The 19,816-nt window shown below is 34.4% G+C and overlaps 2 protein-coding genes across 4 annotated transcripts; both read right to left on the reverse strand.

The window, feature by feature from the left end:
- Positions 1-3,383: 3,383 nt before the first annotated feature.
- Positions 3,384-5,916, reverse strand: ALMT25 (aluminum-activated malate transporter family protein). Its single transcript, XM_003539436.3, has 6 exons — positions 5,505-5,916; positions 5,243-5,389; positions 4,883-5,155; positions 4,650-4,756; positions 4,416-4,556; positions 3,384-4,329 (listed from the first exon to the last, which is right to left on the reverse strand). The coding sequence occupies exons 1-6, from the start codon at positions 5,800-5,802 to the stop codon at positions 3,913-3,915; spliced, it is 1,383 nt and encodes a 460-aa protein (XP_003539484.1). The 5' UTR covers positions 5,803-5,916; the 3' UTR covers positions 3,384-3,912.
- A 4,665-nt stretch (positions 5,917-10,581) lies between these two features.
- LOC100787748 (transcription factor LHW) lies at positions 10,582-18,558 on the reverse strand. 3 transcript variants are annotated; one of them, XR_417259.4, is made up of 11 exons: positions 17,591-18,553; positions 16,326-16,535; positions 16,135-16,216; positions 15,964-16,005; positions 15,809-15,868; positions 13,352-15,181; positions 13,144-13,245; positions 12,722-12,862; positions 12,512-12,637; positions 11,302-11,567; positions 10,582-10,744 (listed from the first exon to the last, which is right to left on the reverse strand). XR_417259.4 is itself a non-coding variant. In XM_006592715.4 (10 exons), the coding sequence occupies exons 1-10, from the start codon at positions 17,683-17,685 to the stop codon at positions 11,397-11,399; spliced, it is 2,859 nt and encodes a 952-aa protein (XP_006592778.1). In that variant the 5' UTR covers positions 17,686-18,553; the 3' UTR covers positions 10,582-11,396. The 3 variants fall into 3 exon arrangements, 1 of the variants encoding a protein (XP_006592778.1); XM_006592715.4 differs by having other exon boundaries at positions 10,582-11,567; XR_005887621.1 differs by lacking the exons at positions 10,582-10,744; positions 11,302-11,567; positions 12,512-12,637 and having other exon boundaries at positions 12,731-12,862; positions 13,040-13,245; positions 17,591-18,558.
- Positions 18,559-19,816: the final 1,258 nt, after the last annotated feature.

Consider the following 19,816-nt stretch of genomic DNA (forward strand, 5'->3'; position numbering starts at 1 on the left):
CGCTTATAGACTTGTAAATGATTTGTTGTTACTTATCCATATCCTTAATTAGCGGCATATATTACCAAAATGCCAGTTATTTGAAGCCGGCAATTTTCAACTTGCCAACTTATATAGTTGAAATAAACAAAACTTAATTTGCACCCCGAAGCAGCATGATGACCTAGTTTTTCTTTATTTAATTTAATTAATATACTACGCTCAAGAATTCCTCAAAATCATCATGAGATGAAGACATGTAAATTGCAACACTTGGTGTTTAAGAAATTGGATCTTGAACTAATGGGAAAAAAGAAAACCCACTTTTTGGCTCTTGTTGTGCCAATTTCAATTACCGGCCAAACTAGTTGTTTTAAGGATTTTGACCATGATCCTGTCATGTGGGTACTAACACTTCAAGTAAAAGTTGTGCAAATGTCATGGGTACTGTGTCCCCGTGTTATTAATGTACATGAAATTAAAATTTGATGCATACAATGTCTGGACACGAGAGAGAAGATATCGTGTGGAATTGAATCATATATATTAATGTGAAAATGGGTACTGCAAAGTGTGCGCATGGATACATAGGTCCATTACCATGTTTGTAAACATAATTTCCACGGATAAATAATGTAATGTGAGTGCTGAATGGATATTTTATGATATTTATGCTTTTGTTGCTTTCGCCTTGTGAATGGTTTTTGAAGTTTGCCAAAACAGCTGTTGGAGAATTTGACGTACGTAACTAGCGTGTTTACCCTACTCTTGAAAAACTTGTCTATTTCCTTTTTGTTCTGAATTGCTATTTGACTAAAATTCATCTCCATTATGTATTATATATGTAAGCAAAATATAATTTCTTAAGGCAAGTTTTCGGACACCAACTGATATGAGTTTTACATATGTAGTTAACTACTATATTTGATTTGTACTTGTAATAACCCAGGTGTTAAAAATAAAAAAAAAAAGAAGAAGAAAGAAGGTAAGTTTGGAAAATAATATTCACAAAATGCAAAGTACATATAATAATAAATGTTTCGTACGTATAGTCCGTGTTTGTTCTTTGACATGCAAACAAAGCTCCAAGTACTCTGAAATTTATGTAAATTTTCTTTCTGCCAATTTACAAAACTTTAAAGATTCCTTATTAATATTTTATTTTATTTTATTTACTACTTTTTACAAAATATTCAACTATATAACGAAAATTATACATTTGTTATTCTAGATATATAAAAAGATTTGTATAATTTATCTCAGTTCAAAAACATTCATTATTATTATTATTATTATTATTATTATTATTATTATTATTTACTGGAGTAGTTAACATTAAAGGCAAACCAATATCAAACATAAAAAATTATAATAAATTCTAAAAAGTTGGTCGAATGGGATAAATCTCCTATCCAATATGTAATACATTTGAACAGTCATTTATTTTCTTAAAATTTTAATTCATAAAAATCATTTTTAATAAAAGAATATTTTGTTGGGATTTTTTTCTTGTTAAATATATAAGTTTTATTTGAAAATATTAATTTTTTTCATAATTATTTTCCTGTATATTCAAATCTTAATAGTGTAACAACTTTTTAACTCTTGAACTTATTACTTAAAAGTGTTATACTTCGATCACTAATAGTTTTTTCATGAAAAACACCACTATTGATTAAATTCTTTTGGTAGTTAAATAAAAAGTTTAAATTATATGAAGACACCTAAGAAAAGAGTGTGTTTCATTCGCTAAAAAATAGGATTGAACAATACAAAAATATTTGTTCACCATTAAATTTAAAAAACAATTGAGGGACAATGCAAAATAAATGATGATGGACGGAATAAATATCCAAAAATTTGTAAGTCACTAAACCTTAGTACAACTTTTTGTCCGGTGTATAATAAAAGTAAAAATACAATATTATCCCTATTCAACTCCATCCTCATCTTTGCCACGCCCCTCGTCGTGGATCTCTCAGACTTCTCCTCCCTTCCCATTCTCACCGTCCCCAACGCCTACCTCGCTGCCGATGACCACCTCTCCCTCGCCGCCCTCGTTGACATCCTTCGCTACCAGGTCCTCCTCCAATTCCTCTCCTAGTCTGACCTCCGTGCCCTCCCTTCCTCCGGCAAGCTCATCACCACGCTCCTTCAAACCACTGGCCGCACCATCAACAACTTCAGCTCTGTGAACCTCACTGCGACTTTCAATCTGATGTCATCTCGATTTGCTCCCCCGCATCGTACTTTTCCTCCAACGCCATCATCCTCTCCTTCATAAAGAAGCATGACAGTGTCGAAAAATCACTAAGCGCTGCGACAGATCGCGTTGAACTTCCTTCTCGCCGACATGGACACGTCGTCGGTGGCGCTAAGTTGTTTCTTATGGCTTTCCATGAATCACCCCGCTATGGAAGAGAAGATCCTCATGGGACTAATGGCGGTGCTTAGTTCCCCTCGCGATGGCGACCGGCGACGCTAGATGGAGGAGGCATTGGACTTCGAAAAAATAGAGAAACTTATTTACTTAAAAGTAACGTTAGTTGAAACATTGCGTGGTAATAAATTTTATGTGAAATAATAAAATAATTTAAAAAGTTTCATTGTATCTTTTCTTAATGCAAACCAAACATTATACAATATAAAAGGTATTATAGTAAAATTTAAATTATTTAATTTAGTATATAAGCACAACAAACAAGATACAACAAAAAATTATTTATACTGTACATTGATCACCAAATAGCATATAGTACAAAAAGTTATCTTGTGACTTAACTACTTGTCCAATGCTATTCTATCCGTATGTCTTTTTAGCAAAATCAAAGGCACCAAAGACTATCAACCTCTTCCTCTGCTGCCTATTACCTATTCTCTTCCTTGCGTGGTATATCTTTACTAGGGTAATCAAGGCAAAAAATGGCTTTGGACAATTCATCCTTTATCCCACATTCCATTCGCAGCTGCTATTCCGACATCTGATTATAGCACCATCTCTTCGTCTTCATAGAATAGAATAAGGCATTAGACATGGGCAAGAGCCCTTCTAGAAGAGCTATAATGAAATTAACGTATCACCTAATCATAATTAATGTGAGCGAAAGACTATGCCGTTTTCTCTTACTTTCTACTAAAAAAGAAAAAAAGAAAAAGAAAATGATATCCCAAACTCCAAACTTTGTCAAAGTTTCATTGCATCCGACTTATAAGATTGTCTTGTGATAAAAGAAAAAAGAAGAAAAGAGTAGCTCGTTGATTCGAATATTTCCTAACAACTGATAAAAAAATCAGTGCCCTCCTGCCCTTGCACCTATGTGGGCTAACTCTTATAATTATCAGCAAAGTTGAACTGTGGTTCCGTAACTTCACTTGCAGCTGGTTAATTTGCTTTGTGGGTCATTGTTTGTTCAAGACTGGACCTAGTTTATCTTGTTTTTATTTTATTTTACTTTTGTATTTTTGCGTACTATTGCATACTGCTGTGTCTAGTGGCCGGCGTTTAATTTTATTGGACTTTATAGTCTTGTATTTGGGCTCTTTCATATCCGTCGTATGATTTTGGGCTTTTCTGTATGGAGTGGTTACATAAAAAAAATCTCCACACTGTAAAGTGTGCAATTAACTGTGGATTGATTAATTTTATATTTTTATTTTTATTTTTTTAGTTTTGAAACAACCCTAAGAACATCAAAATTGATCGAACGTAATTATCTAACCGGATTAACTGTTATAGAACATGAGTTAAATTAATAAAATTTAGGTTAGAAATTATTTTGGCCCAATCTAGCCTGTTCCAAAAAATTATTAGCCTGATGTTGCTAATCTGTTGTGGGTAGGCCGATTGTGTTTATTGATTAATTTACCAATTAGTCAGTAAAACATAAGCGGTTAGGAATTCCCATTATGTGAGATACATTTGCATAAGTTCGGTTAATTAATAGTAACAACATGATGTGGTCCACTGTTGTGACAACATGGTTGTGGAGTTTCCTTCTGTTGAGGACTCTTTGGGACAAATTCACTGTCTTGGTTCTTAAATTTTGCTAGGGTGGATAATTCTTGTATTGACTCTGCTAGTTTCTCAGTGCAAGAAACCACATGAAGCAATAGGGAAGCCACAGTCAGAACAGGAATAACCTCAAAGAGATTTGTGTCTTCCCACAATCCTGTTTTCATGATGGACCTAAGGTTGGTGGCAGCAATCTTAGATTTGGCAATGTGAGGGTTTGCAGCAGATGGTGGAATCATTTTATGGATTGCCATTGCTAATTCCTTTAAAGCCTTTCCTGCTTCTGTGCTCATCTTGATGCATGGATCTGGTATTTTGCCTCTCATTTCTAATGGTGTCTGTGACATAAACATTATAAAATTAAATCATTTCATTTCACCAAGAATTTTCCATACACACAATAAAATGAGTGGCCAATTAGTACCTTGGCAGAATTAAGGAAGCCATTAAGGGCATCAATACGATAGGCACACTGCCTTGACAAGTTTCCAATCTTCAAGTATTGTTGCCATGGATGACGAAATCTGAAACGTCCATGGCACGGTTCCCACCTTGCAAAATTGGCCTGCAAAAAATATATAAGTAATTTTGAATTAAGAAACAGGACATTGTGATTTGGCCAGTCTATAACATAATCTTGGTTTCTTCTTCTCCTTACCAAAGTTTCTTCAACTTGTTTTGAAGTAAGAACACTTTTATATCCTTGCATAAATAATTTGTTTGATTCTCCACCCTCTGATCTCCCGAAATATTCCTCTCCAAAACCTGCAATTTGCTGTGCCTCGTCAATTTTGAGACTTATAATAGAATGTTGGAGCTATTTCATATACAAAACTCCATAAAAATAATGCTCCTAAAGTACGCCAAATTAACAAAATTGGAAGTATGTACCTTCTAGAAAGTTGCCTAGTTTTTCAATATTTTTAGATTCTAGATTGTGAAGATCACCACCGGCCCATATGGGACACACGAAAATGCTGACTGATACAGAAATTAAACCTCCTGAGATAATTGAGATTACCCTTTTCAATGCAATGTCTAGTACCTCGTGGTCTCTGTAGCTTGACACAGACACCAGACAGAATGTCAAATTAAACACCAGCAACCCGTAATCGTATCTCGCTTTTATTTGAGGTAAAAATCGAAAATATGTGATTCCTGCAGCTGCAATAATTTAAATTTTATCATTTTGCCTAGCTTTTTAGCTTGATTCTTAAGTAGTGAAATTCAATTGGACATGTAGACATTTACTTATCAGATAAATTAAGGTTCCTAGAAGTATGGGCTCCACTATGTGTTCTGTTGAAATTGAATGCACCAGGTAATAAGATCCAAGCCCAAGAGCACCAGCCAAAAACGTTGCAAAACCTCTATTTAAACCTTTTCCAAGTGTTGCTCCTGCATGTGTCACAAAACCAAATTGCACGTGAATCAGAAATCAACTCCACATTCTATATAAATATTGTTTAATGCTAAATTTTTGTTAAATTAAACAAAAAAGAAATGAACTTGCCTACGGAGAACTCTGAGACAACAATGACAGTGAAAACTGCATACATTGCAGATGAGCCAAAACCATCATAAAGAGGGTTGACATAGTAAAATGCTGAAACTAAGGTGATGGAGAGTGCTACTTTCAACGCATGAATCACCCTTCTTGGATCTTCTTTTCCCACTTTCTTTATTTGTGACATCACATCCACTACCTTAGCACTAAACTCGCTAGGCAAGGCCATCAACCATTGCAAAAACTTGGTGACTCTGGCACCTGCAGCACCTCCTCCTTCATTGTTTCCATTTACGGATGCCATTTCGTGTTGAGGCAACGAAAATTGAACAACCCCTTTTAAAATTTATAGAAAATCAACTAGTGGGGCTTGGGGCTTGTTAATTTGTGTGTTTGAATCTGAGAGCCAAAATGGAGATCTTTGATAATGTTTTGAAGACTACGCTCATTAATCCATTATTTCATGTCCTATTTATAGTAGTGTAGAGCACACAACCTGGGAGTGACACAGTATGATTCTGACAAAGTTTGACGTTTTATGACTAGTGTTATGGTATACTATATAATATATGAACTGATTTTTATTTTATTTTTTGGAGTAAGAGCGTTCCACTTGCTGCTGGCTCTGTTGTTTCTTGCGGTGACTTAATTAGTTTATTTATTTGTTAGCACTTTTGTGCACTTCCATTGCATCGCAGGTAATGGGAGACGACGTAGCGAGTTTGGATTTTAAGTATACTTGGGTTCCCCGAAGAATTCTGCATATACTAAAATTGAATAAGTGCTTTGGTTGGCTTTCTAGCAGTATCATGCATACAATTCAACTGCGAGCCTACTGGTTTGAGGACGCACTTTTACTTAGTGCAATGCCATGGAACGATAAGTTTAATTATTTTGATTGACTAAAGTAAAATTAAAAAATAAAATCTTAAAATATTTTTGAATTAATGAAAAAAAAGAGACAAAATGCAATGATATTATTCTTTTTTTTTTTATCGTCCAATGTTAGTTATTGTTTTTATTAGTGAAAGAACTTGAATCCATGACATCTTTCTTTTTTCTTTTCTCTTCCACCACTGAGTTAATTTTATAATCTTTTTGTTTTATTCTTTGTACCCAAGGCACTCAAACAGACGCTGTGAAGTAGGATTGGAGTTGTTGGCGTTGCTTTGTAGAAGTGGTGGTCTCATACAAAGACTCTGACATCTAAGTCACTAAGGGAGCATTTGGTAGCCAAAAATTATGATTCTGGCGTTTGAAATGTGATTAATAAAAAAAAATTCTAAAAAATTATGATTTATGAGAATCAAGTTCATTTTCTCGCAAAAATATTTAGGGGGAGCGGGATCCAAGTTTTCCGAATGGAAAGAAAATTTTAATTATACAAAATATCTATATTATCCTTTTTTACAATTACAAACTAGAATCTAATTAACAAGACTGTTGTTTATCCAAAAGTTTCAATCTCCACTATGTACTGTGTTACTCCTCCACAATCTCACATTGCCTTTCATCTACATTATCTTGTCAATTCAAGTTTTTGTTTAATTACAACTTATTCATTGAAATAGTATTTATGGTATATTTTAATTTATATATTTCCATACTTTAGGTATTTCTCATTGTCTAAATTTTTATATTTGAAATTATCCTTATTATCTGATATAGATCACTTGCATTTATTTTTCTATAACAATCAATCATTGGCTTCTATAATGTGATTGGGGTGCATTTTTTGTATGAAGGATATATTTATAAGAATTTATATATATATATATATATATATATATATATATATATAAAGAAAGTTATAATATAATTAAATGTGAGAATCTTTATTTTTCAAAAAATATATTAAGACAAATCAAACGTATTTTGTATATTCTTGGAAATCATGATTCACAACAAATTTTTTTAAAAATCATGATGTAAAAACTTTCCGGCCACCAAACTTTCTTGAATGTAAATCAATTAGTAGAGAATATACACAGGAATTTGAGATATAGTAATATTATACGTTATTGCATCCCACTCCATTCCGTTTCTTCTATTTCATTCTACTACACTCGTAGTTAAACATGACCTTATTAAAGCATTTTCCAATCTAATAATTTTATATAGTATCGTGAGCTAGTTGCACACCGAGTTTAATGACATATATTCCCGTTGCTAATTAGTTTAACCATTTTATGAGCCGCTGGTAAGTTTTTCTTTTCTGAATAATTTAATATTTGTTGGATTTTTATGTCCTACATAATTCGAAGAGATAGGCGAAAAATTAAAAGGTTTCTGGATGAATAATGGAGGACACCGCATTCTCAACAACTCAACGAGAAACGGGGTATGTTCCGTCCACAGAAGTCCACGATATATATATATATATATATATATATATATATATATATATATATATATATATATATATATATATATATATATATATATATATATATATATATATATATATATATATATATATATATATATATATATATTTCAACTTTACTATGGAATAACTGAAGTGAATACTTTTATACTAAAGAATGGTGGAATGCCATGCCATGTTCGTTGTTCGGAAGGAGGATTAATCACCACGTTTCAATGCAAAAAGGAAGGTCTGCTAATTCTTTGGCACCTGGATTTGTTACAAGCACTAACATCACCATTTGCAGTCTCTTCAGAATTACTAATTAATTAAATGTATGTTTAGACTGAAGTTAGAAATATTGTCAACATCTTCTATACAAATTTAATAGATAAAAACATAAAAGGGTTCTTAAAAGTATTTTTTCACCTGAAAATAAAACATGCATTGGTTATGGTTAGGTTGTCATTTAGGTTCTCATAGCCACAACTTCTTTTCGTGTCAATATTAGGCTTTATTTTCTCTATTCTTAATTATAAGATTTTTTCAATTAATTCATGTTATTTAACAAAATTAATTAATTTGTTAATTATATTAAATTTATTAATTATTTATATTATCATTCTAAAAAAATCTTATAATGAGAAACAAATAGAATAATAATAAAAGGCTCTGGATCATCAACTCCTAAGCAAAAATAATAAGCGGTCGTGCTTTGTGTTTGACCGAAGCACTAATATTGTTGTATAAATTTGATGAGGACATGCACTAATATGCCACCTCTCACTTATGCCAATCAGCTACAAATTCTTTAAGTTTGATAGATTTGATTAAGACACGCCTTTTATTAGTTTATTAATTTACTTTCTTCTAATTTGACGTAATTGTACTTTAAAACTCACAGGGCACATTATTAAATGAATGGTATATGCAAGGAATCGCCAAAGCCTTATAATAATAAGCAATCACATTTAGTAGCAAAAAAGCCATGCGTGGACATCCATCAGGTGATTCAAGTGGCGTACCAGAAACAACTGCGAAGTTTGATGTGCTTAAATTGTTGGCGGACAAAAACTAATGGAACCACATTAACAATATTAAAGCAACGGATAGATGTGCTTAAGAGTTAAGTTTAATAATTAAAAAAATAAAATAAAAAGAACAGCTGCAATAGTTTCCTTCTGAGAATAATAACATTTATTATCTCGCTGATTGAGTGGAGTTAAGTGTTGGGAGGTATGTAACTACTATAAATTATAGGTAGCCCGGATTGAATGAATTAATATCAGAATATGAATTATATCAGTAACACAAAGCTGACACTAGAGCAGAATGTTGGGAGGATTTTACCATTAAATAGTAAGTGACCTATGTTGAATTACGAAATAAGAGGAATTTGAATAATAGTCAGTGATTATTTTATCGGTTTTTCAGATAAATATAATATAATATTTGTTGTGTTGAGTAGAATCTAAGAATTGTAAAAATTATTAATATTACAAATGTTTGAAATATATAGGGGAGTTAAAAAAATGTTAGGATATATGATCAATATCTTATAAGTCAAGTGCACAAGTAACAAAATTCAAATATCTTTTTAAATTGTCAAATATGTCGATCGTCCTTCCATGCTGGTAACTATGATATATATGGTTCTTCTTCTCTAGTTTCTTTGCTAGTGTCTCTATTTATCTTGTTCTGCTTCAAGTTGAGCAATAGCTTTAGTATTTGGCTGATGATATATATGTCTTATTCTTTGTAAATCTTTCAAGTGTCATTCTCTAGCTTCACTTGTTTCTTAGCACCGTGATTTTATCTTTACTTTATCTCTAATTGATTCTCTCTTTTGATTTATCATTGCCACTTCATTAAATGTAACATCTCTATTGATAAGATCTTGGATTAGCTCAACTTTTTCATGTACTACAATTTGTAACCCTTTTCTTCATGTATACCTTAGAAATATACACCTTTTCACTCAAGCTTCAAGTTTACTGTCACTCACGTGCCCATACGTAATAGAACCAAATATCTTCAAATCAGAAATAGTTACACGTTATAACCAGGTCGTACCTTGTGTAGAATCTTCATGTCAATTGCATGGAGATCTGTTTGCTAGGTATGAAGTTATATGGCTCATCTTTGCCCAAAATGATGTCGAAAATACAACATTAATTCACATACATCGTGCACCCTACAACAGAAGTGTTCTAGTCATCTACTTTCCAAGTCCATTTTTATTGTAATGTCCCACATTCAAATAAATGATGCCTCATAATTAACATTTCTATAGTACTCCTCAAAATCTTAATTTCAAAATGTTCCCAACATTGTCAGTTCTCAATCTCTTGATTAATCGCCTGGTTTGCTGTTCAACCATGACCTTCTATTGTTTGCTATTAGTATAACAAAATACTCATGAGTTTCACCTAACGAGTTAATAGGGGGTAGACCCTAATTTTTTAATTTCCCATTTAAATATAACTACACTCTAACTCAAAATAAAGATATTTTTGTGAAAGAAAATTATTTCGCCATAATAGTTTATGTAATTACTATTTTTCTTAAGAAATATGCACTACCCAGACAAATAATTGTGTAATTAACTTTCTTTAAAAGCATATATTACCTTAAATGATAATAAATATTACCTTAAATATATAGAAAGCCTGATTGCATTAAAAAAATGCTACAAAAATAAGCATGGCACGTATATAATTTGGAAGACAGAAGTCGAGAATTGATTCCAGATGTCAATTACAATCAAACAGGCTTAGGGAGTCAAAAACTTTCAATGATGGAATCAGTGGATATTCATTCATAGCTCAGCCATTTACAACAAAATATTGCTTGACGTGCAAGTATCTCGTCACGCCAGGATCTGCATTAAAATAACAGAACACTAAGTCAAATGGCTCAAACGCTTAGCTGAAATTCTTGATCCCAATTAAATACTCTTCAGCACTGTTTGCACTAATGTACAAAGTACAAACCACAAGTAGAATTTATATAACATGATACAAAACTTTCAAATTCACATAATATATATAACATATATATATGGTACAAAACTTTCAAAAGCCTGGAGAAAAGGGGCACAGAAGAAAATGTGTAGCAAGCTAATGAGCACGAGACCATTCTTTCCATATCCTACAATAGCTATACATCTGATCTGAATCACAATAAGACCAACTGCTTTGGTAATAACTCCACACAATTATAAAAAATGGATGCAAGTCATCTAAGAGTTGAGTAATATAATATCAGTAGACAATGCCAACACAGTATACATGATGTTGGCCGGCACAGAAGGAAACATTCAATTACAACGTAGGAATCCATATTTATCTTGAATGATTTCCTAGTACCTCATACACACTCTCTTTCAAAATGAGTTCAGATATGAGATGTAAAACAGTAAGACAATGTTAAGACCACCTGAAATCTTAGATTGGATTTGATGTCAGTCATCGCAAGCGCATACCGGACTTGCTCTCAACACATCCTACTACGAAAACATGTAACAGGTGGGTTCACTGCAAACTACTAGGCCTTCCGGTTACTGGTATCTGAGCAGCCTGTGGGAAAGAGTGATACACCATGTTATCAATTGCGTTGGATGGAGATGTGTTGCCCTTCACCGTTTTCTCCAAAAGACGAACTAGTGACATAAATATTTCCATCCTTGTTAAATCCCTGTTTGCCTGCAAATGAAAGTAATACTACATTGGATTCCTTAACATCATGCATCAAATTTTTGCTTTTAAAATGCAGATAACATCTAAATCAACAAACAGAAAACAAAGCATGCAATGTCTCATACTGCATTTTGAAATTTAAAATGGTTAACAAGATGAACATGAAGCACTAAATATTATCCTTGGAGTAAGGCTTTTAAAGCCAAGTCTCTAATAGCACAAACATCAGCAAGTTGTTTTCTTTTTTTAATCCGGGACCTTCTCAGCTTCTCGTCACGAACTCAGTCACTACATAGTATCAACACATTGGCGCGATGCTGTTTTTTGTCAAAATGTTTTTTCTTGGGTATTTGATATATTCTAGTTTCAAATACTAGGAAATCAAGATACCCATTTCTTGTAAAATACAAATTGTTTTTGTACTGAAAAAAGCATATTGAATACTTGAGTATTAGGAAGTCACACATCGTCTGCCTTAATTCTCAGGATACAACTTATATATTTGTTTGACAACTTCACTTCATGCCAATTAGTTTTAAGCTGAAATCTATCATGGTATCAAAGCCTATAGCCCATTTGGTTCTCGCCTATTCTAGAAGGCTCGCCTGTTCTGGCAGGCATCTGTGGAGGGGTAAAATAAACTGAACCAAACACAAACGCCGAATATGCATACCAAAACTGCAGATCAATGCTTTTAGTTATCCTACATTCCTATACCAGTGAAAACATTTCTACATACAAAGATGCCTGCTAGACATATCATTGTTTCTACTCAATGCAGAGATAAGTTCAGGTACAGGACTTTATAAGCTATACTCACTATTTCTCTCTATGCTGAGAAAATGCTTAGGTGTTGAAGGCAACATAAGTCAGATACTGAGACTTATAACATGAGTAATTCATTCCCTATGTATGAAGTTATGATATGTCCCTATCTGGAGTATTACTACCTCAACAGCAAAGCGCGCCCAGATTTTGTCATTGTGAGCTTCCATTACCCCCTTTAAGATGGTTAAACCTAATCCTCTGATTAAGTCAGCTATTTCCAAAAAGAAACCTCGTTCCTCACAAAGCATCTGTCAGAATAACCAAACAAACATATTATAGAGGTGATAAAGAAATATATTAGGGCCAAAAGAAGTTTAAAAAGCATCCACTACCTCCACTAGCATCTGACGAGGTGGATTCAGATCCTCAACTACAATAGGGCAAACCATTGATTGTGAGCCAACTTCATATGCCCATGTAGCCCCACCCTCAAAGTTGTCTTTCAAAAGCAGCCCACCTTCCTTATTAATAATCTGCATATTTAATGAAAAAGGGATCATCATTTCTTTCATTATTAACAATTCCTCAAATATTTATTGCATCATGGTTTTAGTAGATATTTGATTTGAGCTACCATAAATATTACCATATACTAGATCAACTGCCTAAGGTAGAAGGCACGGGAGTGAATAGTGAATACTGTCCCATACCTTAGACTCCCCTGTTTGTTTCAGCTACCATAAATATTACCATATACTAGATCAACTGCCTAAGGTAGAAGGCACGGGAGTGAATAGTGGATACTGTCCCATACCTTAGACTCCCCTGTTTGTTTCAGCTTGTCAGCATGCTTTGTCACACTTTGTAAGAAAAGCATATGCTTAATGGTCCGTTCCAAAAGTGCATCTATGCTACACTGTCAAGTCATAAAAAGAGATCAAAGAAAAAAAAACAACTCAGTGACAGAACAAGATATTTAAATTACCAAAAAATTAGGAATGAAAGAATAAACAAGGAAATACTTTTGCTCCGTTTGGCACAATTTCTCGTAACTCTTTCACTCGATCTTGAATCATTTGACGATCTTTCGGTCGAGGCCTGGGATTCTCTCCAGGTTTAAGCCTTTTACGATTTGGCTTGCAAGCTTCATCTGGCCTCTTTGAGTATCTAGTTGAAGCACTATTCTCACATTTCACACTCCCACTATTCTCAACCCATGAACTAAGTTGAGAGCCATAAACAGAACTAGTTTGAGAACAGTTTCCAGCATCATCCTTGTTACATCCAGACCTAAGAAAACTAGTTTCTGTGGCACCTGTTTTACCATCATTCTTAGGCAAATCAAATAATCCCCCTTGGAAATGACCAGACACTACCGTCCTCCGTGCAGGAGAAGGAACAGAGGAAGTACTATTCCTTGTCAATGTTGTCCTGCAAGACATGTCATCAGAATCCTGTTTCACAACAGATTTGGCTTTGGAGACCACGGCATCCAAGAGGTGGTCTGTTCCCATCCCAGAAAAGATGCCGCAGTCTGATATTGCTTCTTTAACCGAATAAATATCAGGATTAGTTGTTGCACCTTGCATGTTCATAGGTGCTATCTTTTTGTCCATATTTTCTGCATTAGCATCTGATTCATAAGTAAAGAGATTATCCCAGTTTCCATTCAGCAATTGGTTTTTCAAATCCACCCCTAAAACATCGAACAAGTCATCACCCGATGGAGGTTTAGCACAATCTAGTTTGTGTTTAGGATCCATTGTCATCATAGATTGACTACTACCATCTTTAAGAAGGCAATCGTGGGCAAAACCAGGGATTTGACTATTAATGGGCACATGTTCCTCAACTTGGAAAGAAGGGAGATTAGGGGCCTGAAGCATATCATAGTCTATCTTTTGATTTGTTGAAGCACACTTTAAATCTACAGGGAGAATCTTCTGATCAGAACCTTCTACATGCTTGGGGAAGGTGCCTGGTTGACTAGTCAAATTTGCCAAAGAACAAACCCTTGCTTTAGTTGAAGAAACACAATTTTGAGGTCCAATCCCAACTCCTACTCCAGATAAAACAGCTGTGGATGCTCGGGGAGATTTTGAACCAGAACTAGTAATCAGAGTTGAACTCAAAAGAGTACTCATCCCACCATGTAGTGGGACTCCTCCCACTAGTGAAGTACTGTCAAAACTCATATTGTGGCCAAGTAGATGGTCTCCATCTGTTTTTAGTTGAGACATGTTCAAGGAACTTGAGGCATTTACACAAGGGTTAACATTATCTCGATTCCCAATGCCTGATAAGATTTGTTGCTCCATTAATGCAAGATTATCAACACTTAGACCAGATTGACCAAGAGACCCCAAACCAGTTATGTTACTGAATGCAGATCTTGCATTATATGAAACAGAATGCTGCTGCAGGCATGAATCAAGATCTGAGGGTATTACTTCAGCTTCGACAGCTCTATTCTCTTGTTGGCTAGCAAAGCTTGTTTTACTCATTCGAATAACCTTTGGTTGGCAAGGTTTATTGGATATCTGGCTCAGTTTACGGGTTAGGGGTGTCAATGCAGAACCCTGGCAAGTATTTGTGTCTTCCATTAGAGGACAAGGCATTGAAGCATGAGATGAATTATTTTGCTGATTGGAGCCAGTAGTTACTGAGGGAGGACAGTTTGAGGTAATGACAGGTCGATCGACAGACACAGGTACACCAGCAATAGGAGGTCCAGCAAGTCTTTCATTAGAAAGTTTTTCTGAATAGTCTGCAGATAGAAGGGCGCCAGAAACACATCCCAATTGCAAGATCAAGCTCTTCACATCTTTCACAAATCCCATATTCTCAATTATCTGTATCATCAAGTATTGGTGCATTAGTCAAGGGACATTGGAACAGCAGACAGGAAAGCTTCTCAAATGATGGCACAATCACTAGAATGCAAACTAGAGAAAACTAATATAAACTAGCAATGCTCCATCTGTAAAACTCAATGACAAAACAGAACAAAAATCTCTAGCAAGCTTCAAACTGCTTGCATTTGAATCCCATTCATAACCGATGTGGAACTTCACCTCACACTAGTATTCCAACACACTAATCACAGATGCAAATTGTGATCAAGGATTCAAGGAAGAATATCACTCACTCAGGTCATGTAGAATTTAGATCGAGAGAGTGAATTATATGACAACAGGGATTTACATGATTGAAAGAACTCACTTGTCAATGTGCCAACTTTCAAGGCTAGATATCCTAAATTTATACAATGGATCTATTTCTGTGATCCCTGAGTGCTGTGCAACTTTTAAGTTCTTAAGTTAACCAGGAATTTCACTCTTAAATCTTGATCCATACATTTACAAAGTGAGATATTAAGTCCTCTCACCATAATTCTGTTCTCTAGCATGATAAAATCATTGGAGATATTATGTACATTATATCTTTTCAGAATTGCAGAACAAAAGAAAAGGACTTACAGGAAAGAAAGAACCAAGTTGAACAACCCCATGAGGAAGCACAGGAATAACTGCTACTGTCTGCAAAAACAATATGATACGGTATCAGGTATCATGAAACAGCAATAAAAAGCCTTTTTTATAACAGAACACAAAGCATAATGAAAATCACAAACCTGTATTCCAGCTGAAAATTGGTGATGTACCTCAGCATATACCTAAAAAGATAGCACAAAGAAATCAAAACGAAGTTCACAAATATATATACTCCAAGTCTTTAAACTTTTCTAGAAAGAAAAAAAAAGCATATTTACACTACCACTAGCAGCTGATAATCAACTTCATACCTGTGGAGGATATGCATCTTTAGTGAAATTGTTCAAAAGAATCCACTGATGGCTGCCTGTAAATGCAGCCCGTCCAACTATACTGAATAACGGAAAAAAAAAACAGCACTTGAATCGGGAACAACAAAAAAATCACTTCAAATTTATGTCTGAATTAAATGTGCAGATAGAATAAAACAGAAAGCACCTACCCTTCACCTGCAATGATAACTGAATTGTTTACTGTCATTTTGTTAATCAAAGAAGAGACTTGGTCATCCTCTTGAATCCCAAGCTGCGATGACCGATACTCTAAAGAAAACCAGCATCCTTCCCCATTTTGGTAAGGTAAATCAGGCATCCCAAACATGTGCGGAGGGCATGGTAAAGGTTCATAATAGCATTCTTCCCAAATTAATAGCCTGCCAAACCAAACCACACTCTATTAACTCAACTAACTCAAACAAAGATTTTTTTAGGGGGTGAAGAAACAGAGACATTTAATCAGCATAAAGTCAAAAGTTTAATAATTCAAACTGCATTTTGGTTGCTGAGATTAATAGACAAGCAACAAAGATACTTTATAATATTTAGTCAAAAAATAGAAAAGGCTGAGAAGACCAAAACAAGGAAATAGAGTGGATTCTTTTAATCTAATCCATAAGTTGTTTGCATGACAAAGATTGATGGGCAGATAAACCTCTCATTAGCTGATAAAAATTAAAAAGCTTTTTTTTATCAGTGGAGAAATAAATAAGGCCAAACAGAATCAAAACAAAGACAAATTCCGAATTAGCAGATTCGTTTACAGAATCGCAGACCATAAATCCAATAGATAGTGCACCTGGCAAACCAATGGCAAATAAACTTCTTTAATAAATAAAAATTTTATATATAAAAACAAAGATTCTTGAAGACAAAACAGAAACAATCAAGGCACAAAGTTCCAAACTAGAAAAGAGTATATTGCAGAACACGAATACGAATCAAATAAAAGGAAGCAGTGACCCATAATTAAGACCCCAACATGTCCATCATATCTTAGGAAGCAAATCGACCCCAGAAACAGAATCTAATATGAACATGAAATTCGTATGAGACCCCCCCACGTTGTCCTGAGAAAGTACATCTGTACAAACACGAAAAGCAAACGTATAACAATAAATACTTTACCAAAGTTGATTGGGAAACTCGAAAAACGTAATTTTTATACAAAACTTTCACTCCATCCCAGGTTTACTTACTTTACCATCAAGCTCATGTAACCACGAAGAAAAAACACACATGGTACACACAAAAAACAGCAACAAACAACACAATACAAGATGAAACAAACAAAAACATAGTATTCACCTTTCTCGTAAATTCCTAGAACCAAAACCAAAGTTTGGTGCATGCAGAAAGTAAAAACTATATATATATATATATATATATATATATATATATATATATATATATATATAAAGAAGCAATTTACTTGGAATTGTGGCAACCGATCTTCCAGAACACAGCATAAGACCACTGATTCCGACCACAGAGAGTCCTCAAAGCTTCTTTCAACATAAACCCCATCCCAAAACCAAGCGCGAATTTGTTACTTGTTTTATTTTATCCGACCTAATGGAAGAACAAGAGCATGCACGAACAGAAAAAACGCAAAAGGGTATGTTTCAAAGCCGGAGAAGAAGCATTTTCCGGCGAGTTTGGATTCCGAGTCCTAACTACCACGGCACGATCCTCTCCCCGCCTGTTTCGTTCTGAACCCCCCACTTCTCTTTCTCCGCGGATCCAAGTTCCCGGCGACCACTTTCCGGCATGCCATCCTCCTCCAGCAGAGGAAGTTGTAAAGAGAGAGAGAAAGAAAAAGGGAAAGAAAGTAATCTAGAGAGAGAAAAGAGAGAGAGAGAGAGAGAGAGAGAGAGAGAGAGAGAGAGAGGGAGGGAGAGAGCAAAGGTGAAGACTTAAAAAAAAAGTGTCTAAATTATGCCACGAGCTTCGAGCTTGTAGAGAATCATCATCTTCACCATTTGAGAGAGTGTGTGGGTGTGTGTGTGTGTGTGTGTCTGATTCTGATAGTGGGGTGTGTTTGGACTCGCTTGAAGAAGGAAAAGGGAAAGAGGTGGCTTAAGGTGAGGTCGTGTTCAAGCTGAACCTGCGGAACTGCGATATCATTCTCTCTTGTGGCTTTCCATTTGCGAGAAAAATAAATGGAAGTGGTGGACGTATGTGTGGTGTGCTTTCATAAAGAGGAAAACTTTTGGGTTATATTTACGGGGAGAGCCACTGGGGGTGAGAGTGAGAAGGGAGGAGGCAGAGAGGTTGCTTTGCTTTTGTCGGGTTCTGAAACAGTGTCGGGAGTCAGATACAGATAGAGTCTAGAGAGAGAAATGTGTTTCGTTTTGTGTTGTTTTGTTTGGTGAGTCAGAGAGAGAGAGAGAAATGTGTTTCTGTGACAGTGAGGTTGGGACTTGGGGAGAGAGTATAGTGGAATGATTCATGGACTAGTGCGGGTTGACATCATGGTTACGTCAATAACATGGGTGAAATTACATTACAGTACACTACAATTTTGCAACTATACAGTGTATGGTTTGGTTTGGTTGAGTTTTTTTTTGGAAGGAGTACACTGTTTGTGGAGAACTTGAATACTCATTGGACATGATTGATGATTGAGGTGGGAAAATCATTATGTGAAAAAGAGCTCCTTGCGCTGCCCCAACCGAACAAACTTATGGGGTGGATAGTTGAAACAACTATAAATTTGTTGTAGTTAGAATTTGGAAATAGTAGCACAAAACTATTTTCACTTGTCTCTATTAACCAAAGTTTTAATGTGTGTAATTAATTCTAACTTCTCTTATTATCAATCACATAAATCAATTAGTATAAAATTGTTACAACCTAATTAAAGTCTTGATTTCTAGTTTTAAATACATAATTACTTTAAATATTCAGATAAAAATGAACAGGATTTATGTGGTCCATAAAAAAAGAACTCCTTTTATCTTTTAACATGGAAATGTAAGTAAATGATTATGACAAAATTAAAAGTTAATTAATGTTTGCTTTTTTATTTCTTAAATTTGAAATATATTTGGAATTAATTTTAGGGTCTAAATTTCTCCGTTGTTATATTACCTGTTGGTGCCTTTCATAATTATCATTGGTTGAAATCCATCTCATGGGATCACTTGCATGTAAAATTATTTTAATAGTATATGTTTATATTGAAGATTTTATAAACTGGTTGGTCATAAATAATCATTTGTTTATCCTGTTGAAGTAAAAAATATTAGTATTCATCAAAATCACTATCGTGAATATTTGAATTTTTCCCCGACTCTGAATTCCCTTTTTACAGAAGTCATAATCGATATGTGCTAATTAATGTTTCATCTGGTTGTATTAATTAACTAACCTGGCAAAAAGAACTTTAGGATAAAATTTTAATTGTCACGATAATTTTAAAAATTAATGAGAAATTAAAGTAATGAAAAGGTAGCCGGCATGACACTGATGTGTTTACATTTTATTTCAAACAAAAAATAATAATTAAGTCCACATTTTAACTGAAAGAGAAAGAAAAAAACTCGTCTAATTACAGATGTCTCTTGGATAACTTGAAAGTTAAGTTGGCCTGGGTTGTATAGATAGTTCATCATGATCATCATCATCTTGAAGCGTAACAATCAAGGACCACTCC

The sequence above is a fragment of the Glycine max genome, chromosome 12, assembly GCF_000004515.6.
Source record: "Glycine max cultivar Williams 82 chromosome 12, Glycine_max_v4.0, whole genome shotgun sequence".
NCBI lineage: Eukaryota > Viridiplantae > Streptophyta > Magnoliopsida > Fabales > Fabaceae > Glycine > Glycine max.

Excerpts from the sequence above, each read along its gene's own strand:
- ALMT25 (XM_003539436.3), bottom strand. The coding sequence starts at position 5,802 with ATGGCATCCGTAAATGGAAACAATGAAGGAGGAGGTGCTGCAGGTGCC. Across the intron at positions 5,156-5,242 it reads AACCTTAATTTATCTGATAA|CTGCAGGAATCACATATTTT; the intron begins GTAAATGTCTAC and ends AAATTATTGCAG. Across the intron at positions 4,557-4,649 it reads AACAAGTTGAAGAAACTTTG|GCCAATTTTGCAAGGTGGGA; the intron begins GTAAGGAGAAGA and ends TATTTTTTGCAG.
- LOC100787748 (XM_006592715.4), bottom strand. The coding sequence starts at position 17,685 with ATGGGGTTTATGTTGAAAGAAGCTTTGAGGACTCTCTGTGGTCGGAAT. Across the intron at positions 15,869-15,963 it reads AATTTTCAGCTGGAATACAG|ACAGTAGCAGTTATTCCTGT; the intron begins GTTTGTGATTTT and ends TTGTTTTTGCAG. Across the intron at positions 12,638-12,721 it reads CTCGTCAGATGCTAGTGGAG|ATGCTTTGTGAGGAACGAGG; the intron begins GTAGTGGATGCT and ends TTATTCTGACAG.